We start from the raw sequence: 25,668 nt of genomic DNA, 5'->3' as shown, positions 1-25,668 counted from the left end.
CATGCGATGCTTTTGGGGTTTTTGGGGTTCCCTGTGGGGTTTTGGGGGTTCCCTGTGGGGTTTTTGGGGTTCCCTGTGGGGTTTTTGGGGTTCCATGCAGGGCTTTTGGGGTTTTTGGGGTTCCCTGTGGGGTTTTTGGGGTTCCCTTTGGGGTTTTTGGGGTTCCATGCGGTGCTTTTGGGGTTTTTGGGGCTCCCTGTGGGGTTTTTGGGGTCCCCAGGTTGGTTTTGGAGTTTTTGGGGTTCCCTATGGGGTTTTTTGGGTGTTTTTGGGGTTCCCTTTGGGGTTTTTGGGGTTCCATGCAGGATTTTTTGGGGTTTTTGGGGTTCCATTAAGTGGTTTTGGGGTTTTTTTGGTTCCCTGTGGGGTTTGGGGTTTTTCTGGTGTTCCCTTTGGGGTTTTTGGGGTTCCTTGTGGGGTTTTTGGGGTTCCCTTTGGGGTTTTTGGGGTCCCCAGGTTGGTTTTGGGGTTTTTGGGGTTCCCTATGGGGTTTTTTGGGTGTTTTTGGGGTTCCTTGTGGGATTTTTGGGGTTTTTGGGGTTCCATTAAGTGGTTTTGGGATTTTTGGGGTTTCCTGTGGGGTTTTTTTGGTTCCCTGTGGGGTTTGGGTTTTTCTGGGGTTCCCTGTGGGGTTTTTGGGGTTCCATGTGGTGCTTGTGGGGTTTTTGGGGCTCCCTGTGGGGTTTTGGGGGCTCCCTGTGGGGTTTTTGGGGTTCCATGCAAGGCTTTTGGGGTTTTTGGGGTTCCCTGTGGGGTTTTTGGGGCTCCCTTTGGGATTTTTTGGGGTTCCCCAGGCTGGTTTTGGTTTTTCTGGGGTTCCCTGTGGGGTTTTTGGGGTTCCATGCGGTGCTTTTGGGGTTTTTGGGGTTCCGTTAAGTGTTTTTAGGGTGTTTTTGGGGTTCCCTATGGGGTTTTGGGGGTTCCATGCAGGGTTTTTGGGGTTCCATTAAGTGTTTTTGGGGTCTTTGGGGTCCCCAGGTTGGTTTTGGAGTTTTTGGGGTTCCCTGTGGGGTTTTTTGGGTGTTTTTGGGGTTCCTTGTGGGATTTTTGGGGTTCCATGCAGGATTTTTTGGGGTTTTTGGGGTTCCATGCAGGATTTTTTGGGGTTTTTGGGGTTCCCTGTGAGGTTTTTTTGGTTCCCTGTGGGGTTTGGGTTTTTTTGGGGTTCCCTTTGGGGTTTTTGGGGTTCCATGCAGGGTTTTTGGGGTTTTTGGGGTTCCCTGTGGGGTTTTTGGGGTCCCCAGGTTGGTTTTGGAGTTTTTGGGGTTCCCTATGGGGTTTTTTAAGTGTTTTTGGGGTTTCCCGGGCTGGTTTTGGTTTTTTTGGGGTTTCCCTGTGGGGCTTTTGGGATTTTTAGGGTTCCCTGTGGGGTGTTTTTGGTTCCCTGTGGGGTTTGGGTTTTTCTGGTGTTCCCTTTGGGGTTTTTGGGGTTCCATGCAGGGCTTTTGGGGTTTTTGGGGTTCCATGCGGTGTTTTTGGGGTTTTTGGGGTTCCCTGTGGGTTTTTGGGGTTCCCTATGGGGTTTTTTTTTGGGGTTTTGGGGTTCCCTGTGGGGTTTTTGGTTTTTTTGGGGTTCCTTGTGGAGTTTTTGGGGTTCCCTATGGGGTTTTTTGGGTGTTTTTGGGGTTCCTTGTGGAATTTTTGGGGTTCCATGCAGGATTTTTTGGGGTTTTGGGGTTCCCTATGGGGTTTTTTTGGTTCCCTGTGGGGTTTGGGTTTTTCTGGGGTTCCCTGTGGGGTTTTTGGGGTTCCATGCAGGGTTTTTGGGGTTCCATTAAGTGTTTTTGGAGTTTTTGGGGTTCCCTGTGGGGTTTTTTGGGTTTTTGGGCTTCCTTGTGGGATTTTTGGGGTTCCATGCAGGATTTTTTGGGGTTTTTGGGGTTCCATTAAGTGGTTTTGGGGTTTTGGGGTTCCCTATGGGGTTTTTTTGGTTCCCTGTGGGGTTTGGGTTTTTCTGGGGTTCCCTTTGGGGTTTTTGGGGTTCCATGCGGTGTTTTTGGGGTTTTTGGGGTTCCCTGTGGGGTTTTGGGGGTTCCATTAAGTGTTTTTGGGGTTTTTGGGGCTCCCTGTGGGGTTTTTGGGGTCCCCAGGCTGGTTTTGGAGTTTTTGGGGTTCCCTATGGGTTTTTTTGGGTGTTTTTGGGGTTCCCTTTGGGGTTTTTGGGGTTCCATGCAGGATTTTTTGGGGTTTTTGGGGTTCCCTGTGGGGTTTTTTTGGTTCCCTGTGGGGTTTGGGGTTTTTCTGGTGTTCCCTTTGGGGTTTTTGGGGTTCCCTGTGGGGTTTTTGGGGTTCCATGCAGGGCTTTTGGGGTTTTTGGGGTTCCATGCGGTGTTTTTGGTTTTTTTGGGGTTCCCTGTGGGGTTTTGGGGGTTCCCTATGGGGTTTTTTGGGGTTTTGGGGTTCCCTGTGGGGTTTTTGGTTTTTTTGGGGTTCCTTGTGGAGTTTTTGGGGTTCCCTATGGGGTTTTTTGGGGTTTTTGGGGTTCCCTTTGGGGTTTTTGGGGTTCCCTATGGGGTTTTTTGGGTGTTTTTGGGGTTCCTTGTGGGATTTTTGGGGTTCCATGCAGGATTTTTTGGGGTTTTGGGGGTTCCCTGTGGGGTTTTTTTGGTTCCCTGTGGGGTTTGGGTTTTTCTGGGGTTCCCTTTGGGGTTTTTGGGGTTCCATGCGGTGCTTTTGGGGTTTTTGGGGTTCCCTTTGGGGTTTTTGGGGTTCCATGCGGTGCTTTTGGGGTTTTTGGGGTTCCCTGTGGGGTTTTTGGGGTTCCCTTTGGGGTTTTTGGGGTTCCATTAAGTGTTTTTGGGGTTTTTGGGGTTCCCTGTGGGGTTTTTGGGGTCCCCAGGTTGGTTTTGGAGTTTTTGGGGTTCCTTGTGGAGTTTTTTTGGGTGTTTTTGGGGTTCCTTGTGGGATTTTTGGGGTTCCATGCAGGATTTTTTGGGGTTTTTGGGGTTCCATGCAGGATTTTTTGGGGTTTTTGGGGTTCCATTAAGTGTTTTTGGGGTTTTGGGGTTCCCTGTGGGGTTTCGGGGGTTCCATGCAGGGTTTTTGGGGTTTTTGGAGTTCTCTGTGGAGTTTTTGGGGTTCCCTGTGGGGTTTTTGTTTTTCTGGGGTTCCCCGTGGCATTTTTGGGGTTCCATGCAGGGCTTTTGGGGTTTTTTGGGGTTCCCTTTGGCGTTTTTGGGGTTCCATGCGGTGCTTTTGGAGTTTTTGGGGTTCCATTAAGTGGTTTTTTTGGGTGTTTTTGGGGTTCCCTGTGGGGTTTTTGGGGTCTCTCACCTTCTCCAGGGTCTCGATGCGCTGCTTCAGCAGCCGATTCTCAGAGCGGAGCCGCTGGGGACAGAGAGGGACAGACGGACAGAGGGACAGAGGGACAGAGAGGGGACAGAGGGGACAGAGAGGGGACAGAGAGGGGACAGAGGGGCAGAGGGACAGAGGGACAGAGGGGACAGAGGGACAGAGAGGGGACAGAGAGGGGACAGAGGAGACAGAGGGACAGAGGGACAGAGGGACAGAGGGACAGAGGGACAGAGGGACAGAGAGGGGACAGAGGGACAGAGAGGGGACAGAGGGACAGAGGGGACAGAGGGACAGAGGGACAGAGGGACAGAGGGACAGAGAGGGGACAGAGGGACAGAGAGGGGACAGAGGGGACAGAGGGACAGAGGGACAGAGGGACAGAGAGGGGACAGAGGGACAGAGGGGACAGAGGGACAGAGGGACAGAGGGACACAGAGGGACAGAGGGACAGAGAGGGACAGAGGGACAGAGGGACAGAGGGACAGAGGGACACAGAGGGACAGAGGGACAGACGGACACAGAGGGACAGAGGGACACAGAGGGACAGAGGGACAGAGGGGACAGAGGGACAGAGCGGGGGTTACTTCAGGAAGGGGGGAGGGGATGTCCCCAAAGGGTCACTGAGCCCAGGGCCAGCCCAGGGCCAGGGGGACACGAGGGGAGGTGGCCCCAGGGTGGCCAAAGTGACCCTGGGATGACCCAAAATGTCCCCAGCCTGGCCTGGGTGTCCCCAAGGTGTCCCCAAATGTCCCCAAATGTCCCCAGGGTGTCCCAAGGTGTCCCCAGGGTGTCCCCAAGGTGTCCCCAAGGTGTCCCAGGGTGTCCCCAAGCTGTCCCCAAGGTGTCCCCAGGGTGTCCCCAAATGTCCCCAGGGTGTCCCAAGGTGTCCCCAAGGTGTCCCCAGGGTGTCCCAAGGTGTCCCCAGGGTGTCCCCAGGGTGTCCCCAAATGTCCCCAAGGTGTCCCCAGGGTGTCCCCAAGGTGTCCCCAAGGTGTCCCCAAATGTCCCCAAGGTGTCCCCAAGGTGTCCCCAGGGTGTCCCCAAATGTCCCCAAGGTGTCCCCAGGATGTCCCCAAGGTGTCCCCAAGGTGTCCCCAGGGTGTCCCAAGGTGTCCCCAAGGTGTCCCCAGGGTGTCCCCAAGGTGTCCCCAAGGTGTCCCCAGGGTGTCCCCAAGGTGTCCCCAAATGTCCCCAAGGTGTCCCCAGGGTGTCCCAAGGTGTCCCCAAGGTGTCCTCAAGGTGTCCCCAAATGTCCCCAAGGTGTCCCCAGGGTGTCCCCAAGGTGTCCCCAAGGTGTCCCCAAGGTGTCCCCAAATGTCCCCAAGGTGTCCCCAAGGTGTCCCCAAATGTCCCCAAGGTGTCCCAGGGTGTCCCAAGGTGTCCCCAAGGTGTCCCCAAGGTGTCCCCAAATGTCCCCAAGGTGTCCCCAAGGTGTCCCCAAATGTCCCCAAGGTGTCCCAGGGTGTCCCCAGGGTGTCCCCAAGGTGTCCCCAAGGTGTCCCCAGGGTGTCCCCAAATGTCCCCAAATGTCCCCAAGGTGTCCCCAAATGTCCCCAGGGTGTCCCCAAATGTCCCCAAGGTGTCCCAGGGTGTCCCCAAGGTGTCCCCAAGGTGTCCCCAAATGTCCCCAGGGTGTCCCCAGGGTGTCCCCAGGGCTGCCTCACCTTGATCTCGATCTGCTCCTCCATCTCTTTGCTCTTGAGGGCAGCGTACTCCTTCTCCAGCCTGCGGGGACACGGACGGGGCTGGGGAACGGGAACTGGGAATGGGAATGGGGATGGGAATGGGAACGGGGAACTGGGAATGGGAATGGGGAATGGGAATGGGAATGGGGATGGGGATGGGGGATGGGAATGGGAATGGGGAACTGGGAATGGGGATGGGGAACTGGGAATGGGAATGGGGATGGGGATGGGGGATGGGAATGGGAATGGGGAACTGGGAATGGGAATGGGGATGGGGATGGGGAATGGGAATGGGAATGGGGAACTGGGAATGGGAATGGGGATGGGGATGGGGAATGGGAATGGGAATGGGGAACTGGGAATGGGAATGGGGAACTGGGAATGGGAATGGGGATGGGGATGGGGAATGGGAATGGGAATGGGGAACTGGGAATGGGAATGGGAATGGGGATGGGGATGGGGAATGGGAATGGGGACACGGACGGGGCTGGGGAACGGGGAACTGGGAATGGGGAATGGGGAACTGGGAATGGGGACAGGGAATGGGGATGGGGAACTGGGAATGGGAATGGGGAACTGGGAATGGGAATGGGGAACTGGGAATGGGGAACTGGGAATGGGAATGGGGACACGGCCGGGGCTGGGGAACGGGAACTGGGAATGGGAATGGGGAATGGGGAACTGGGAATGGGAACAGGGAACTGGGAATGGGAATGGGGAACTGGGAATGGGAATGGGGATGGGGATGGGGACACGGACAGGGCTGGGGAATGGGGAACTGGGAATGGGAACGGGAACTGGGAATGGGAATGGGAATGTGGAACTGGGAATGGGAATGTGGAACTGGGAATGGGAATGGGGAATGGGGAACTGGGAATGGGAACAGGGAACTGGGAATGGGAATGGGAACGGGGAACGGGGACAGGGAACGGGGATGGGGAACAGGGACAGGGACAGGGAATGGGGACAGGGATGGGGCTGTGGGATGGGAACGGGGATGGGAATGGGGAATGGGGAACAGGAATAGGGACAGGGATGGGAAATGGGTACAGGGAATGGGGACAGGGACAAGGATCGGGAATGGGATGGGAATGGGGACAGAGATGGGAATGGGGTTGAGGATGTGGGACGGGGCCATGGGATGGGGACGGGAATGGGGCTGGGAATGGGGCTGGGAATGGGAACAGGAATGGGAACAGGAATGGGAACGGGAATGGGAACGGGAATGGGGCTGGGAATGGGAACAGGAATGGGAACAGGAATGGGGCCGGGAATGGGAACAGGGCCGGGAATGGGGCCGGGAATGGGAACAGGAATGGGGCTGGGAATGGGGCCGGGAATGGGGCTGGGAATGGGAACGGGAATGGGAACAGGAATGGGAACAGGAATGGGAACAGGAATGGGAACGGGAATGGGGCTGGGAATGGGAACAGGAATGGGAACAGGAATGGGGCCGGGAATGGGAACAGGGCCGGGAATGGGGCCGGGAATGGGAACAGGAATGGGGCCAGGAATGGGGCCAGGAATGGGGTGGGAATGGGAACAGGGCCGGGAATGGGGCCAGGAATGGGAACAGGAATGGGAACAGGAATGGGAACAGGAATGGGAACAGGAATGGGGCTGGGAATGGGGCTGGGAATGGGAACAGGAATGGGAACAGGAATGGGAACAGGAATGGGGCTGGGAATGGGGCTGGGAATGGGAACAGGAATGGGAACAGGAATGGGAACAGGAATGGGGCTGGGAATGGGGCCGGGAATGGGAACAGGAATGGGAACAGGAATGGGGCCGGGAATGGGGCCGGGAATGGGAACAGGAATGGGGCTGGGAATGGGGCCGGGAATGGGGCTGGGAATGGGGCCGGGAATGGGAACAGGAATGGGGCCGGGAATGGGGCTGGGAATGGGAACAGGAATGGGAACAGGAATGGGAACAGGAATGGGAACAGGAATGGGGCTGGGAATGGGAACAGGAATGGGAACAGGAATGGGAACGGGAATGGGAACAGGAATGGGGCTGGGAATGGGGCTGGGAATGGGGCCGGGAATGGGAACAGGAATGGGAACAGGAATGGGGCTGGGAATGGGAACAGGAATGGGAACAGGAATGGGGCTGGGAATGGGGCTGGGAATGGGAACAGGAATGGGGCCAGGAATGGGAACAGGAATGGGAACAGGAATGGGGCTGGGAATGGGGCTGGGAATGGGAACGGGAATGGGAACAGGAATGGGAACAGGAATGGGGCCGGGAATGGGGCCGGGAATGGGAACAGGGCTGGGAACAGGGCCGGGAATGGGGCCGGGAATGGGAACAGGAATGGGAACAGGGCTGGGAATGGGGCCGGGAATGGGGCCGGGAATGGGGCCGGGAATGGGGCCGGGGCCGTGTCCCCCCACCCGCTGACCTCTTCATCTTCCTGGGGTTGTACTTGACCTGGCAGGCCCTGAGGATGAGCTTGTCGGGGCAGGAGTCGAACTGGTGCGGGATCACCTTCTGGAAGTACTGGGGACAGCGGGGCGGGCGTGAAAAGCAGGAAAACCCACCCCAAATGGGGGAAAAGCAGCAAAAATGGGGAAACTGACCCCAAAGGGGGGGAAAGCAGCAAAAATGGGGAAAACTGACCCCAAATGGGGGAAAAACCCACCCCAAATGGGGGAAAAGCAGCACAAAATGGGGAAAATTGACCCCAAATGGAGGGAAAGCAGCACAAAATGGGCAAAACTGACCCCAAATGGGGGAAAAGCAGCAAAAAATGGGGAAAACTGACCCCAAATGGGGGGAAAGCAGCACAAAATGGGGAAAACTGACCCCAAATGGGGGAAAAGCAGCACAAAATGGGGAAAATTGACCCCAAATGGGGGAAAAGCAGCACAAAATGGGGAAAATTGACCCTAAATGGGGGGAAAAGCAGCACAAAATGGGGAAAATTGACCCCAAATGGGGGAAAAGCAGCACAAAATGGGGAAACTGACCCCAAATGGGGGAAAAGCAGCACAAAATGGGGAAAATTGACCCCAAATGGGGGAAAAGCAGCACAAAATGGGGAAACTGACCTCAAATGGGGGAAAAGCAGCACAAAATGGGGAAAATTGACCCTAAATGGGGGAAAAACCCACCCCAAATGGGGGAAAAATGACCCCAAATGGAGGAACTGACCCCAAATGGGGGAAAATCAGAACAAAAGGGGGGAAACTGACCCTAAATGGGGGAAAAGCAGCACAAAATGGGCAAAATTGACCCCAAATGGGGGGAAAGCAGCACAAAATGGGGAAAATTGACCCTAAATGGGGGAAAACCCAGCAAAAATAGGGGAAACCCACCCCAAATAGGGGAAAATCAGAACAAAAGTGGGAAAAACTGACCCCAAATGGGGGAAAACCCAGCAAAAACGGGAGAAAACTGACCCCAAATGGGGTAAAACAGCACAAAATGGGGAAACTGACCCCAAATGGGGGAAAACCGACCCCAAATGGGGGAAAACCCAGCAAAAACGGGAAAAAACTGACCCCAAATGGGGGAAAACCAGGACAAAAATGGGAAAAACCCACAAGAAATGGAGGAAAAGCAGCAAAAATGGAGGGAAATCAGCACAAAATGACCGAAATCACCCCCAAATTCATCCCAAAATTCATCCCATTGACCAAAACCACCCCAAAACATCCCAAAATTCATCCCATTGACCAAAACCACCCCAAAACACGACCCCAAACCCATCCCATTGACCAAATCCACCCCAAACTCCACCCCTGTGGCCAAACCCACCCCAAATTCATCCCATTGACCGAACCCACCCCAAACATGACCCCAAACCCATCCCATTGGCAAAACCCACCCCAAACCCATCCCATTGACTGAACCCACCCCAAAACACAACCCCAAACCCATCCCAAACTCATCCCAGTGGCCAAATCCACCCCAAAACACGACCCCAAACCCACCCCAGTGGCCAAACCCACCCCAAACCCATCCCAAAATTCATCCTGTGACCGAACCCACCCCAAAACTCATCCCATTGGCCAAACCCACCCCAAAACACGAACCCAAACCCCATCCCATTGACTGAACCCATCCCAAAGCCCACCCTAGTGGCCAAATCCACCCCAAAATTCATCCCAGTGGCCAAACCCACCCCAAAACATGACCCCAAACCCATCCCATTGGCCAAACCCACCCCAAACCCATCCCAAAATTCATCCCATTGACCGAACTCACCCCAAAACACGACCCCAAACCCATCCCAAACCCACCCCAGTGCCCAAACCCACCCCAAAACACGACCCCAAACCCATCCCATTGACCAAGCCCATCCCAAACCCCACCCCAGTGGCCAAACCCACCCCAAACTCATCCCATTGGCCAAACCCACCCCAAAACACGACCCCAAATCCCACCCCATTGACTGAACCCACCCCAAAACATGACCCCAAACCCATCCCATTGACCAAATCCACCCCAAACCCCACCCCTGTGGCCAAACCCACCCCAAAATTCATCCCAGTGGCCAAACCCACCCCAAAACACGACCCCAAACCCACCCCATTGGCCAAACCCACCCCAAACACGACCCCAAACCCATCCCATTGACCGAATCCACCCCAAAACACGACCCCAAACCCATCCCATTGGCAAAACCCACCCCAAACATGACCCCAAACCCATCCCATTGACTGAACCCATCCCAAACCCCACCCCTGTGGCCAAACCCACCCCAAAACTCATCCCATTGGCCAAACCCACCCCAAAACACGACCCCAAACCCATCCCATTGACCAAACCCACCCCAAACCCATCCCATTGACCAAATCCACCCCAAAACACGACCCCAAACCCACCCCATTGGCCAAACCCACCCCAAAACATGACCCCAAACCCATCCCATTGACTGAACCCACCCCAAAACACGACCCCAAACTCATCCCATTGACCGAATCCACCCCAAAACACGACCCCAAATCCCACCCCATTGACCAAACCCACCCCATTGGCCAAACCCACCCCAAACCCATCCCAAAATTCATCCCGTGACCGAACTCACCCCAAACACGACCCCAAAGCCACCCCAGTGGCCGAACCCCGCTGGGGGCCGTACCTGGGACATCCCCTCCATGTCCAGCTGGACCAGCTCGGCCTGGTTGAACTGGAGCAGGGCCATCCCCACGCGGAACACGATCTCCAGCCCCTGCCGACGGCCCCGCCCCGTCACTGGGGCCACCACGGCCACCCCGGGGCCACCACGGCCACCCCAGGGTCACCATGAGTCATCCCTGGGTCACTTCACCCAGCCTTGGGGCCACCATGGCCACCCCAGGGCCACCAAGGGTCATCCTTGGGTCACTTCACCCAGCCTTGGGGCCACCACGGCCACCCCGGGGCCACCATGGCCACCCCAGGGCCACTATGGGTCATCCTTGGGTCATTTCACCCAGCCTTGGGGCCACCACGGCCACCACGGGGCCACCACGACCACCCTGGGGCCACCATGGCTGGCCTGAGACCACCAGGGGTCATCCCTGGGTCACTTCACCCAGCCTTGGGGCCACCACGGCCACCCTGGCCACCCCAGGGCCACCAAGGGTCATCCTTGGGTCATTTCACCCAGCCTTGGGGCCACCACGACCACCCTGGGGCCACCATGGCTGGCCTGAGACTACCAGGGGTCATCCCTTGGTCACTTCACCCAGCCTTGGGGCCACCATGGCCACCGTGGGGCCACCACAGCCACCCCAGGGCCACCAAGGGTCATCCTTGGGTCATTTCACCCAGCCTTGGGGCCACCACGGCCTCCCCAGGGTCACCCCAGGTCATCCCTGGGTCACTTCACCCAGCCTTGGGGCCACCACGGCCACCCCAGGGCCACTATGGGTCATCCCTGGGTCATTTCACCCAGCCTTGGGGCCACCATGGCCACCGTGGGGCCACCACGGCCACCCCAGGGCCACCATGAGTCATCCCTGGGTCACTTCACCCAGCCTTGGGGCCACCACAGCCACCCCAGGGCCACTATGGGTCATCCTTGGGTCATTTCACCCAGCCTTGGGGCCACCATGGCCACCCCAGGGTCAACCCAGGTCATCCTTGGGTCATTTCACCCAGCCTTGGGGCCACCACGGCCACCACGGGGCCACCACGACCACCCTGGGGCCACCATGGCTGGCCTGAGACCACCAGGGGTCATCCCTGGGTCATTTCACCCAGCCTTGGGGCCACCATGGCCACCGTGGGGCCACCACAGCCACCCCAGGGCCACTATGGGTCATCCTTGGGTCATTTCACCCAGCCTTGGGGCCACCACGACCACCCTGGGGCCACCATGGCTGGCCTGAGACCACCAGGGGTCATCCCTGGGTCACTTCACCCAGCCTTGGGGCCACCACGGCCACCCCAGGGCCACCAAGGGTCATCCTTGGGTCACTTCACCCAGCCTTGGGGCCACCATGGCCACCCCAGGGTCACCCCAGGTCATCCTTGGGTCATTTCACCCAGCCTTGGGGCCACCACGGCCACCACGGGGCCACCACGACCACCCTGGGGCCACCATGGCTGGCCTGAGACCACCAGGAGTCATCCCTGGGTCATTTCACCCAGCCTTGGGGCCACCATGGCCACCCCAGGGTCAACCCAGGTCATCCTTGGGTCATTTCACCCAGCCTTGGGGCCACCACGGCCACCCCAGGGCCACCAAGGGTCATCCTTGGGTCACTTCACCCAGCCTTGGGGCCACCACGGCCACCCCAGGGCCACCAAGGATCATCCCTGGGTCACTTCACCCAGCCTTGGGGCTACCATGGCCACCCCAGGGTCACCCCAGGTCATCCTTGGGTCATTTCACCCAGCCTTGGGGCCACCACGGCCACCACGGGGCCACCACGACCACCCTGGGGCCACCATGGCTGGCCTGAGACCACCAGGAGTCATCCCTGGGTCATTTCACCCAGCCTTGGGGCCACCATGGCCACCCCAGGGTCAACCCAGGTCATCCTTGGGTCATTTCACCCAGCCTTGGGGCCACCACGGCCACCCTGGGGCCACCTCAGGTCACGCCGGGGTCACCTGGGCCGTTCCCAGGGCTGCTTTTGAGGGATTTGGTTCCATCCCAAATCCTGAGGGGTTGGTGCCACCCCAAACCCAAACTTTTGAGGGATTTGGTCTCATCCCAAATTTTCATGGATTTGGTCCCATCCCAAGTTTTTGAGGGAATTCTGTCCCACCCCAAACCCCGAGGGCTTTGATCCACCCTAAACTCCCTTCTGAGCCCAAATTTTGAGGGATTTGGTCCCACCTTAAACCCATTTTTTAAGGAATTCTGCCACACTCCAACCCCTAATTTTGATGGATTTGATCCAAACCCCAAACCCATTTTTAAGGAATTTTGTCCCACCCCAAACCCAAACTTTAATGGATTTTATCCCTCCCCAAACCCAAACTTTAAGGGATTTGATCCCATCTCCAAACCCATTTTTAAGGAATTTGATCCCACCCCAAACCCATTTTTAAGGAATTTGATCCCACCCCAAACCCATTTTTTGTGGGATTTGATCCCATCTCCAACCCCATTTTTTGTGGGATTTGATCCCAACCCCAAACCCATTTTTAAGGGATTTGATCCCAACCTCAAACCCATTTTTAAGGGATTTTGTCCCACCTCAATCCCATTTTTAAGGGATTTGATCCCACCTCAACCCCAAATTTTGATGGATTTGGTTCCACCCCAACCCCATTTTTAAGGAATTTGATCCCAACCCCAAACCCATTTTTAAGGGATTTGATCCCACCCCAAACCCATTTTTAAGGGATTTGATCCCAACCCCAAACCCATTTTTAAGGAATTTGATCCCACCCCAAACCCATTTTTAAGGGATTTGATTCCATCTCCAAACCCATTTTTAAGGAATTTGATCCCACCCCAAACCCATTTTTAAGGGATTTGATCCCACCCCAAACCCATTTTTAAGGAATTTGATCCCACCCCAAACCCATTTTTAAGGGATTTGATCCCACCCCAAACCCAAATTTTGAGGGATTTGATTCCAACCCCAACCCCATTTTTAAGGAATTTAATCCCACCCCAACCCCATTTTTAATGGATTTAATTCCAACCCCAACCCCAAATTTTAAGGAATTTTGTCCCAACCCCAAACCCAAACTTTAAGGGATTTTGTCCCAACACCAAACCCAAACTTTAATGGATTTTATCCCCCCCCAAACCCAAACTTTAAGGGATTTGGTCCCAACCCCAAACCCATTTTTGAGGAATTTGGTTCCAATCCCAACCCCATTTTTAAGGAATTTTGTCCCACCCCAAACCCAATTTTTAAGGAATTCTGCCACACTCCAACCCCTAATTTTGACGGATTTGATCCAAACCCCAAACCCATTTTTAAGGAATTTTGTCCCACCCCAAAGCCATTTTTAATGGATTTTATCCCATTCCAAACCCAAATTTTGAGGGATTTGATTCCAACCCCAAAGCCATTTTTAAGGAATTTAATCCCACCCCAACCCCATTTTTAAGGAATTTGATCCCAACCCCAACCCCATTTTTAAGGAATTTGATCCCAACCCCAACCCCATTTTTAAGGAATTTGATCCCAACCCCAAACCCATTTTTAAGGGATTTGATCCCACCCCAACCCCATTTTTAAGCAATTTTGTCCCACCCCACCCCATTTTTAAGCAATTTTAACCCTTCCAAACCCAAACTTCCTCCCGCTCTTCTCCCACCCCCATCCCCCTAAAATCCCGCGGGATCCTCCCGGCGTTCCCAGCGCTCGGGGCCGGTTTTTTGGGAATACCTCGTACATGAAGATGTCGAAGACGCGCGTGGCCACGGGCAGGGGGAAGGTGGTGAGGAAGAGCGTGAGGAACCAGGACGAGGCGTACATGGAGGTGAGGAAGCTCTGCGAGCGGAAGTGCACGTTCAGCTCCGGCAGCTGCTCCTGCGAGCCCAAAAACACCGGGAATTCGGGATGGGGTTGGGGTGGGGTTGGGATGGAGTTGGGATGGATTGGGATGGGGTTGGGATGGGTTGGGATGGGGTTGGGATGGGGTTGGGATGGGGTTGGGGTGGGGTTGGGATGGGATTGGGATGGGGTTGGGATGGGGTTGGGATGGGTTGGGTTGGGATGGGTTGGGATGGGGTTGGGATGGGGTTGGGATGGGGTTGGGGTTGGGGTTGGGATGGGGTTGGGATGGGTTGGGATGGGTTGGGATGGGTTGGGTTGGGGTTGGGATGGGTTGGGATGGGTTGGGATGGGTTGGGATGGGTTGGGTTGGGGTTGGGATGGGGTTGGGATGGGTTGGGATGGGTTGGGATGGGATTGGGATGGGGTTGGGATGGGGTTGGGATGGGTTGGGATGGGGTTGGGATGGGGTTGGGTTGGGTTGGGATGGGTTGGGGTGGGGTTGGGATGGGGTTGGGTGGGGTTGGGATGGGGTTGGGTTGGGTTGGGATGGGGTTGGGGTGGGTTGGGTTGGGATTGGGATGGGGTTGGGTTGGGGTTGGGATGGGGTTGGGATGGGGTTGGGATGGGTTGGGTTGGGGTTGGGATGGGTTGGGATGGGGTTGGGATGGGTTGGGATGGGGTTGGGATGGGGTTGGGATGGGTTGGGGTGGGGTTGGGATGGGGTTGGGTGGGGTTGGGATGGGGTTGGGTTGGGTTGGGATGGGTTGGGATGGGGTTGGGATGGGGTTGGGATGGGTTGGGTTGGGATTGGGATGGGGTTGGGATGGGATTGGGATGGGGTTGGGATGGGGTTGGGATGGGTTGGGTTGGGTTGGGATGGGTTGGGGTGGGGTTGGGATGGGGTTGGGATGGGGTTGGGGTTGGGATGGGGTTGGGTTGGGTTGGGATGGGGTTGGGTGGGGTTGGGATGGGGTTGGGATGGGTTGGGATGGGGTTGGGTTGGGTTGGGATGGGGTTGGGTGGGGTTGGGGTTGGGTTGGGATGGGGTTGGGATGGGGTTGGGGTTGGGTTGGGTTGGGTTGGGATGGGGTTGGGATGGGTTGGGATGGGGTTGGGATGGGGTTGGGGTTGGGATGGGGTTGGGATGGGGTTGGGATGGGGTTGGGGTGGGGTTGGATGGGGTTGGGTGGGGTTGGGATGGGGTTGGGATGGGGTGGGGTTGGGATGGGGTTGGGATGGGGTTGGGTGGGGTTGGGATGGGGTTGGGGTGGGGTTGGATGGGGTTGGGATGGGGTTGGGATGGGGTTGGGATGGGGTTGGGATGGGGTTGGGATGGGGTTGGGATGGGGTTGGGGTTGGGATGGGGTTGGGATGGGGTTGGGATGGGGTTGGGATGGGTTGGGATGGGGTTGGGATGGGGTTGGGATGGGGTTGGGATGGGGTGGGGTTGGGATGGGGTTGGGATGGGGTTGGGATGGGGTTGGGATGGGGTTGGGATGGGGTTGGGATGGGGTTGGGATGGGGTGGGGTTGGGATGGGGTTGGGATGGGGTTGGGATGGGGTTGGGATGGGGTTGGGATGGGGTTGGGATGGGATGGGGTTGGGATGGGGTTGGGATGGGTTGGGATGGGGTTGGGATGGGGTTGGGATGGGGTTGGGATGGGGTGGGGTTGGGGTTGGGATGGGGTTGGGATGGGGTTGGGGTGGGGTTGGGATGGGTTGGGATGGGTTGGGTTGGGGTTGGGATGGGTTGGGATGGGGTTGGGATGGGTTGGGTTGGGGTTGGGATGGGGTTGGGGTTGGGATGGGGTTGGGATGGGTTGGGATGGGGTTGGGATGGGTTGGGATGGGGTTGGGGTTGGGATGGGGTTGGGATGGGGTTGGGGTTGGGATGGGGTTGGGTTGGGGTGGGGTTGGGATGGGGTTGGGATGGGTTGGGATGGGGTTGGGATGGGGTTGGGATGGGGTTGGGTTGGGTTGGGATGGGGTTGGGATGGGGTTGGGATGGGGTTGGGATGGGGTTGGGGTTGGGATGGGGTTGGGTTGGGGTGGGGTTGGGATGGGGTTGGGATGGGGTTGGGATGGGGTTGGGATGGGGTTGGGGTTGGGATGGGGTTGGGTTGGGGTGGGGTTGGGATGGGGTTGGGATGGGGTTGGGATGGGGTTGGGGTGGGTGGGGTTGGGATGGGGTTGGGATGGGGTTGGGATGGGGTTGGGATGGGGTTGGGATGGGGTGGGGTTGGGATGGGGTTGGGATGGGGTTGGGATGGGGTTGGGTTGGGTTGGGATGGGGTTTGGGATGGGGTTGGGATGGTGTTGGGTTGGGTTGGGATGGGTTGGGATGGGGTTGGGATGGGGTTGGGTTGGGTTGGGATGGGGTTGGGATGGGGATGGGATGGGGTTGGGATGGGGTTGGGATGGGTTGGGATGGGGTTGGGATGGGTTGGGATGGGTTGGGATGGGGATGGGATGGGTTGGGTTGGGGTTGGGATGGGTTGGGATGGGTTGGGATGGGGATGGGATGGGTTGGGTTGGGGTTGGGGTGGGGTTGGGATGGGGTTGGGATGGGGTTGGGATGGGGTTGGGATGGGGTTGGGATGGGTTGGGATGGGGTTGGGATGGGTTGGGATGGGTTGGGATGGGGATGGGATGGGTTGGGTTGGGGTTGGGGTGGGGTTGGGATGGGGTTGGGATGGGGTTGGGATGGGGTTGGGATGGGTTGGGTTGGGATGGGGTTGGGATGGGGTTGGGATGGGGTTGGGTTGGGGTTGGGGTGGGGTTGGGATGGGGTTGGGATGGGGTTGGGATGGGGTTTGGGATGGGGTTTGGGATGGGGTTGGGATGGGGTTGGGATGGGGTTGGGATGGGGTTGGGTGGGGTTGGGGTGGGGTTGGGATGGGGTTGGGATGGGGTTGGGTGGGGTTGGGATGGGGTTGGGATGGGTTGGGATGGGGTTGGGATGGGGTTGGGTGGGGTTGGGGTGGGGTTGGGATGGGGTTGGGATGGGTTGGGATGGGTTGGGATGGGATTGGGATGGGGTTGGGATGGGGTTGGGATGGGTTGGGATGGGGTTGGGATGGGATTGGGATGGGGTTGGGATGGGGTTGGGTTGGGTTGGGATGGGTTGGGGTGGGGATGGGATGGGGTTGGGTGGGGTTGGGATGGGTTGGGATGGGGTTGGGTGGGGTTGGGATGGGGTTGGGTGGGGTTGGGATGGGTTGGGATGGGGTTGGGGTTGGGATGGGGTTGGGATGGGGTTGGGATGGGGTTGGGATGGGGTTGGGATGGGGTTGGGGTTGGGATGGGGTTGGGTTGGGTTGGGTTGGGTTGGGGTTGGGATGGGGTTGGGGTTGGGATGGGTTGGGGTGGGGTTGGGATGGGTTGGGATGGGGTTGGGGTTGGGATGGGGTTGGGGTTGGGATGGGGTTGGGATGGGGTTGGGGTGGGGTTGGGATGGGGTTGGGGTTGGGGTGGGATTGGGATGGGGTTGGGTTGGGGTTGGGATGGGGTTGGGATGGGTTGGGTTGGGGTTGGGATGGGGTTGGGATGGGGTTGGGATGGGGTTGGGGTGGGATTGGGATGGGGTTGGGTGGGGTTGGGATGGGGTTGGGATGGGGTTGGGATGGGGTTGGGATGGGGTTGGGTGGGGTTGGGATGGGGTTGGGATGGGGTTGGGATGGGTTGGGTTGGGGTTGGGATGGGGTGGGATGGGTTGGGATGGGGTTGGGATGGGGTTTGGGATGGGGTTTGGGATGGGGTTTGGGATGGGGTTGGGTTGGGGTGGGGTTGGGATGGGGTTGGGATGGGGTTGGGTTGGGATGGGGTTGGGATGGGGTTGGGATGGGGTTGGGATGGGGTTGGGTGGGGTTGGGATGGGTTGGGATGGGGTGGGATGGGTTGGGATGGATTGGGATGGGGTTGGGTGGGGTTGGGATGGGGTTGGGTTGGGATGGGGTTGGGTTGGGATGGGGTTGGGATGGGGTTGGGATGGGGTTGGGATGGGGTTGGGTGGGGTTGGGATGGGGTTGGGTTGGGGTGGGGTTGGGATGGGATGGGGTTGGGATGGGGTTGGGATGGGGTTGGGATGGGGTTGGGATGGGGTTGGGATGGGGTTGGGTGGGGTTGGGATGGGTTGGGATGGGGTTGGGATGGGTTGGGGTGGGTTGGGGTGGGGTTGGGATGGGGTTGGGATGGGGTTGGGATGGGGTTGGGATGGGGTTGGGATGGGGTTGGATGGGGTTGGGATGGGTTGGGATGGGGTTGGGATGGGGTTGGGATGGGTTGGGATGGGGTTGGGATGGGGTGGGGTTGGGATGGGGTTGGGATGGGGTTGGATGGGGTTGGGATGGGTTGGGATGGGGTTGGGATGGGGTTGGGATGGGTTGGGATGGGGTTGGGATGGGGTTGGGATGGGGTTGGGATGGGGTTGGGATGGGTTGGGATGGGGTTGGGATGGGTTGGGATGGGGTTGGGATGGGGTTGGGATGGGATGGGGATGGGTTGGGTTGGGATGGGGTTGGGATGGGGTTGGGTTGGGTTGGGATGGGGTTGGGATGGGGTTGGGTTGGGTTGGGGTGGGGTTGGGATGGGGTTGGGATGGGTTGGGATGGGGTTGGGATGGGTTGGGATGGGGTTGGGATGGGTTGGGATGGGGATGGGATGGGGATGGGATGGGGTTGGGATGGGGTTGGGCTGAGGGAAGGTTCTGGGAGAGGAAGGGTTGGGGTTGGGATCAGGGGGTGCAGGGTGAGGGGAGGTTGTGGTGGGGCTTTGGGGGTTTTGTGGTTCTTGGATCCCATGGACGGTCCCTGGAATCCATGGATGGCCCTTTGGGGGTCCCATGGATGGCCCTTTGGGGGTCCCGTGGATGGTCATTTAGGGTCCCATAAATTGTCCCTTTGGTCCTTGGATCTCATGGATGGTTCCTTGAGGGTCCCATGGATGATCCTTGGATCCCATGGATGGTTCCTTTGAGGTTCCCATGGATGGTTCCTGGATCTCATGGATGGTTCTTCGGGGGTTCCATGGATGGTCCTTTGGGGGATCTCATGGATGGTCCCTGGGTCCCATGGATGGCCCTTTGGGGGTCCCATGGATGGTCCTTTGGGGGTCCCATGGATGGTCCTTTAGGTGTTTCATGGATGGTTCCTTAGGGGGTCTCATGGATGGTCCATGGATCCCATGGCTGGTCCTTGAATCCCATGGCTGGTCCTTTGGGGCTCCCATAAATTGTCCCTTTGGGGCTCCCATGGATGGTCCATTGGGGGTTCCATGGATGGTCCTTTGGGCAACCCATGGATGGTTCCTGGATCTCATGGATGGTTCCTCTGGGAAACTCAGGGATGGTCCCTGGATCCCATGGATGGACCCTGGATCCCATGGATGGTTCCTTTGGGGGTCCCATGGATGGTTCCTTTAGGGGTCTCATGGATGATCCTTGGATCTCATGGATGGTCCTTGGATCTCATGGATGGCTACTTTGGGGTCCCATGGATGGTCCTTTGGAGATCCCATGGATGGTCCTTTGGGGGTCTCATGGATGGTTCCTTTAGGGGTCCCATGGATGGTCCATTGGGGGTTCCATGGATGGTCACTGGATCCCATGGATGGTTCTTTAGGGGTCTCATGGATGGTCCTTCAATCTCATGGATGGTTCCTTTAGGAATTTTATGGATGGTCCCTGGATCCCATGGATGGTTCCTTTGCAAGTCCCATAAATTGTCCCTTTGGGGTCTCGTGGATGGTCCTTGGATCCCATGGATGGTCCTTGGATCTCATGGATGGTTCCTTTAGGCGTCCCATGGATGGATTTGGGGGCTCTCCTGGATGGGTTTGGGGGGTTCTCCTGGGGGTTCCTGGGTCTCATGGATGGGTTTGGGGGTCTCATGGATGGTCCTTTGGGGGTTCCACAGACAGTCCTTTGATGGTCCCATGGATGGTCCTTTGGGGGTTCCATGGATGATGACTTTGGGGTTTCATGGATGGTTCCTTTAGGGGTCCCATGGATGGTCCTTTGGGGGTCCCATAAATCATCCCTTTGAGGGTCTCATGGATGGTCCTTTGGGGGCTCTCATGGATGGGTTTGAGGGGCTCTCCTGGGGGTTCCTGGGTCTCATGGATGGTCCCTGAGGTGTCCCACCGAGGGTCCCTTTGGGGGTTCTCATGGATGGGTTTGGGGTTCTCTCCTGGTGGTTCCTGGGTTCTCAGGGATGGTCCCTGAGGTGTCCCACCAATGCTCCCTTTGGGGGCTCTCATGGATAGGTTTGGGGTTCTCTCCTGGGGGTTCCTGGCTTCCACGGATGGTCCTTTGATGGTCCCATGGATGGTCCTTTGGGGGTCCCATGGATGGATTTGGGGGCTCTCATGGATGGGTTTGGGGGCTCTCCTGGGGGTTCCTGGGTTCTCATGGATGGGTTTGGGGGGTTCTCCTGGGGGTTCCTGGGTCTCATGGATGGGTTTGGGGGGTTCTCCTGGGGGTTCCTGGGTCTCATGGATGGGTTTGGGGGGTTCTCCTGGGGGTTCCTGGGTCTCATGGATGGGTTTGGGGGGTTCTCCTGGGGGTTCCTGGGTCTCATGGATGGGTTTGGGGTTCTCTCCTGGGGGTTCCTGGGTCTCATGGATGGTCCCTGAGGTGTCCCACCGAGGGTCCCTTTGGGGGCTCTCCTGGATGGGTTTGGGGCTCTCCTGGGGGTTCCTGGGTCTCATGGATGGTCCTTTGGGGGCTCTCCTGGATGGGTTTGAGGGGCTCTCCTGGTGGTTCCTGGGTCTCCTGGATGGGTTTGGGGTTCTCTCCTGGGCGTTCCTGGGTTCTCACGGACGGTCCCTGACGTGTCCCACCGATGCTCCCTTTGGAGGCTCTCCCTGATGTCCCCCTCAACCACCGACGGTTCTTGGAGCATCTCCAAGCCATCCCAGATCCGGCCACGGAGGATCCAGCTGAGAAACCACCTCAGCCCCCCCATCCCCATCCCCATTCCCAGTGGCCCCGTCCCCATTCCCAGTGGCCCCGTCCCCATTCCCAGTGGCCCCACCTGGAGCAGGAACTCGAACTGGTAGATGCAGAGCCCCAGCTCGGCCATGCTGGGCTTGAAGAGCTCGCGCAGGCGGTACTCCTGCATCAGGCGCACGAAGACGCAGAAGGCCTCCTCCTCCGGCATCTGCGGGGCCGGGAAACGCGGCGATTCCCAAAAAAAAACCCCCTTGGGATCCCCGTAGAACCGCCAGGATTCCCAAAAAAAAAACCCCCCTGGAATTCCCATGGAGCTCACAGAATTCCCCAAAAAAATCCCCCCCCCAGGATCCCCATGGAACCGCCCAGGATTCCCAAAAAACACCCAGAATTCCCAAAAAAACCCCCCAAGATCCCAATGGAACACCCAGAATTCCCAAAAAAACCCCAGAATTCCCAAAAAACACCCAGAATTCCCAAAAAAACCCCAGGATCCCCATGGAACCACCGGGATTCCCAAAAAACCGCCAAAATTCCCAAAAAAAACCCCCCAGGATCCCAATGGAACACCCAGAATTCCCAAAAAACCCCCAGAATTCCCAAAAAACGGCCAGAATTCCTAAAAAAAAACCCCAGGATCCCCATGGAACACCCAGAATTCCCAAAAAACACCCAGAATTCCCCAAAAAAAACCCCAGAATTCCCAAAAAAAACCCCCAGGATCCCCATGGAACACCCAGAATTCCCAAAAACCACCCAGAATTCCCATGGAACCCCCAGGATCCCCATGGAATGCCCGGGATTCCCAAAAAAACCCCTGGAATTCCCATGGAGCTCACAGAATTCCCAAAAAAACCCCCCAGGATCCCCATGGACCACCGGGATTCCCAAAAAACACCCAGAATTCCCAAAAAAACCCCAGGATCCCCATGGAACCCCGGGATTCCCAAAAAAACCCCCAAGATCCCTATGGAACGCCCAGAATTCCCAAAAAACGCCCAGAATTCCCATGGAACCCCCATGATCCCCATGGAATGCCCGGGATTCCCAAAAAAAACCCCCTTGGGATCCCCGTAGAACCCCCAGGATTCCCAAAAAAAAACCCCCTGGAATTCCCATGGAGCTCACAGAATTCCAAAAAAACCTCCCAGGATCCCAATGGAACACCCAGAATTCCCAAAAAACGCCCAGAATTCCCAAAAAAGCCCCCAGGATCCCCATGGATCCCCTGGAATTCCCAAAAAACCCCCGGGATTCCCAAAAAACCCCCAGGATCCCAATGGAACACCCAGGATTCCCAAAAAAACCCTGGAATCCCCATGGAACTCCCAGCATTCCCAAAAAACCCCCTCGGGATCCCCGTAGAACCGCCAGGATTCCCAAAAAAAACCCCCTGGAATTCCCACGGAAACACCCAGGATCTCCATGGAACCGCCGGGATTCCCAAAAAAACACCCAGAATTCCCAAAAAAACCCCAGGATCCCCATGGAACTGCCCAGAATTCCCATAAACCCCCCAGAATTCCCAAAAAAGCCCCCAGGATTCCCATGGATCCCCTGGAATTCCCAAAAAACCCCCAGGATCCCCATGGAACCCCCAGGATTCCCAAAAAAACCCCGGGAATTCCCATGGAGCTCACAGAATTCCCAAAAAAACCCCCGGAATCCCAATGGAACCCCCAGAATTCCCAAAAAACGCCCAGAATTCCCATGGAACCCCCAGGATCCCCATGGAACCCCCAGGATTCCCAAAAAAAACCCCTGGAATTCCCGTGGAGCTCACAGAATTCCCCCCCAAAAAAACCTCCAGGATCTCCATGGAACCGCCGGGATTCCCAAAAAAACCCTGGAATTCCCACGGAAACACCCGGGATCCCCATGGAACCGCCGGGATTCCCAAAACACACCCAGAATTCCCAAAAAAACCCCCCAAGATCCCAATGGAACACCCAGAATTCCCAAAAAACACCCAGAATTCCCAAAAAACACCCAGAATTCCCAAAAAAACCCCCCAAGATCCCAATGGAACACCCAGAATTCCCAAAAAACACCCAGAATTCCCAAAAAAACCCCAGGATCCCCATGGAACACCGGGATTCCCAAAAAAACCCTGGAATTCCCATGGAGCTCACAGAATTCCCCAAAAAAAACCCCCCAGGATCCCCATGGAACCGCCGGGATTCCCAAAAAACACCCAGAATTCCCAAAAAAACCCCCCAAGATCCCCATGGAACACCCAGAATTCCCAAAACACACCCAGAATTCCCAAAAAAAACCCCCAGGATTCCCATGGATCCCCTGGAATTCCCAAAAAAACCCCGGGATTCCCAAAAAACCCCCAGGATCCCAATGGAACCCCCAGGATTCCCAAAAAAACACCCAGAATTCCCAAAAAACGCCCAGAATTCCCATGGAACCACCGGGATTCCCAATGGAACCGCCGGGATTCCCAAAAAACACCCAGAATTCCCAAAAAAACCCCCCAGGATCCCAAAAAAACACCCAGAATTCCCAAAAAACACCCAGAATTCCCATGGAACCCCCAGGATCCCCATGGAACCGCCGGGATTCCCAAAAAACCCCTGGAATTCCCATGGAGCTCACAGAATTCCCCAAAAAAACCCCCAGGATCCCCATGGAACACCCAGAATTCCCAAAAAACACCCAGAATTCCCAAAAAAACCCCGGAATCCCAATGGAACCCCTGGAATTCCAAAAAAAACCCCCCAGAATTCCCACAAAACCCCCAGGATCCCCAAAAAACTCCTGGGATCCCCATGGAACCCCTGGGATTCCCAAAAAACGCCCAGGATTCCTCTGGAATTCCCACGGAACCCCCAGAATTCCCATGGAACCCCCCAGGATTCCCAGAAAAACCCTGGGATCCCACAGAAGCCCCGGAATTCCCACCAAACCCCCACAATTCCCAGAAAACCCCTCAGAATTCCCAGGAAAGGCCCAGAATTCCCAGAAAAGCCCTGGAATTCCAACAAAGCCCCCAAAATTCCCAGAAAAAAACTGGAATTCCCATGGAACCCCTGGAATTCCCAGAAAAGCCCCAGAATTCCCAGAAAACCCCTTAGAATTCCCAGGAAAGGCCCAGAATTCCCAGAAAAAACCTGGAATTCCCACAAAACCCCTGGAATGCCCAGAAAAAACCCTGGAATTCCCAGAAAAACCCTTGGAATTCCCAGAAAAGCCCCACAATTCCCATCAAAACTCCCCAGAATTCCCACCAAAACCTCAGAATTCCCAGAAAAAACCCAGAATTCCCAGAAAAAACCCAGAATTCCCAGAAAACCCCTGGAATTCCCACCAGAACTCCCCAGAATTCCCAGAAAAGCCCCGGAATTCCCAGAAAAGCCCCAGAATTCCCAGAAAACCCCTGGAATTCCCAGAAAAACCCCCAGAATTCCCAGAAAAGCCCCAGAATTCCCAGAAAAGCCCCGGAATTCCCAGAAAAAAACCAGAATTCCCAGAAAAACCCCTGGAATTCCCAGAAAAACCTGGAATTCCCAGAAAAGCCCCACAATTCCCATCAAAACTCCCCAGAATTCCCAGAAAAGCCCCGGAATTCCCAGAAAAAACCTGGAATTCCCAGAAAACCCCTGGAATTCCCACCAGAACTCCCCAGAATTCCCAGAAAACCCCCGGAATTCCCAGAAAAAAACCAGAATTCCCAGAAAAACCCCTGGAATTCCCAGAAAAAACCACAGAATTCCCAGAAAAACCTGGAATTCCCAGAAAAAAACCAGAATTCCCATCAAAACTCCCCAGAATTCCCAGAAAAAACCCCAGAATTCCCAGAAAACCCCTGGAATTCCCAGAAAAGCCCGGAATTCCCAGAAAACCCCTGGAATCCCCACCAAAACTCCCCAGAATTCCCAGAAAAACCCCCAGAATTCCCAGAAAAAACCACAGAATTCCCAGAAAAGCCCCGGAATTCCCAGAAAAAAACCAGAATTCCCAGAAAACCCCTGGAATCCCCACCAAAACTCCCCAGAATTCCCAGGAAAAGCCCGGAATTCCCAGAAAAAACCCAGAATTCCCAGAAAAGCCCCACAATTCCCATCAAAACTCCCCAGAATTCCCAGAAAAACCCCTGGAATTCCCAGAAAAAACCACAGAATTCCCAGAAAAACCTGGAATTCCCAGAAAAGCCCCAGAATTCCCATCAAAACTCCCCAGAATTCCCAGAAAAGCCCCACAATTCCCAGAAAAAACCTGGAATTCCCAGAAAACCCCTGGAATTCCCATCAAAACTCCCCAGAATTCCCAGAAAAGCCCCAGAATTCCCAGAAAAACCCCTGGAATTCCCAGAAAAAACCCAGAATTCCCAGAAAAAACCTGGAATTCCCAGAAAAGCCCCAGAATTCCCAGAAAAAACCTGGAATCCCCACCAAAACTCCCCAGAATTCCCAGAAAAAAACCAGAATTCCCAGAAAAACCCCTGGAATTCCCAGAAAAGCCCCAGAATTCCCAGAAACCCCCCAGAATTCCCAGAAAAACCCCTGGAATTCCCAGAAAAAACCCAGAATTCCCAGAAAAAACCTGGAATACCCAGAAAAGCCCCAGAATCCCCACCAAAACTCCCCAGAATTCCCAGAAAAACCCCTGGAATTCCCAGAAAAAAACCACAGAATTCCCAGAAAAGCCCCGGAATTCCCAGAAAAGCCCCAGAATTCCCAGAAAAAAACCAGAATTCCCAGAAAACCCCTGGAATTCCCAGAAAAAAACCAGAATTCCCAGAAAACCCCTGGAATCCCCACCAAAACTCCCCAGAATTCCCAGAAAACCCCTGGAATTCCCAGAAAAACCTGGAATTCCCAGAAAAGCC

General features: G+C 56.2%; 1 protein-coding gene across 5 annotated transcripts in view; it reads right to left on the bottom strand.

The window, feature by feature from the left end:
* Window positions 1-25,668, bottom strand: part of EVI5L (ecotropic viral integration site 5 like) — an 84,185-nt gene that overhangs the window by 26,838 nt on the left and 31,679 nt on the right. For all 5 annotated transcript variants that reach the window (XM_082299447.1, XM_082299449.1, XM_082299450.1 and 2 more), the window contains exons 7-12: window positions 20,914-21,039; window positions 13,772-13,915; window positions 10,069-10,158; window positions 7,384-7,481; window positions 4,959-5,019; window positions 3,274-3,327 (exon numbers count right to left, since the gene is read on the bottom strand). In XM_082299447.1, the coding sequence (XP_082155573.1) occupies window positions 3,274-3,327; window positions 4,959-5,019; window positions 7,384-7,481; window positions 10,069-10,158; window positions 13,772-13,915; window positions 20,914-21,039 (573 nt within the window). The remainder of the gene's footprint in view (window positions 1-3,273; window positions 3,328-4,958; window positions 5,020-7,383; window positions 7,482-10,068; window positions 10,159-13,771; window positions 13,916-20,913; window positions 21,040-25,668) is intronic.

The sequence above is a fragment of the Coloeus monedula genome (genome assembly GCF_965178545.1).
Source record: "Coloeus monedula genome assembly, chromosome: 31".
In the NCBI taxonomy this organism is placed as follows: domain Eukaryota; kingdom Metazoa; phylum Chordata; class Aves; order Passeriformes; family Corvidae; genus Coloeus; species Coloeus monedula.
Note: the sequence above shows the minus strand (reverse complement) of the source record. Positions and strands in the feature narration are given on the sequence as shown.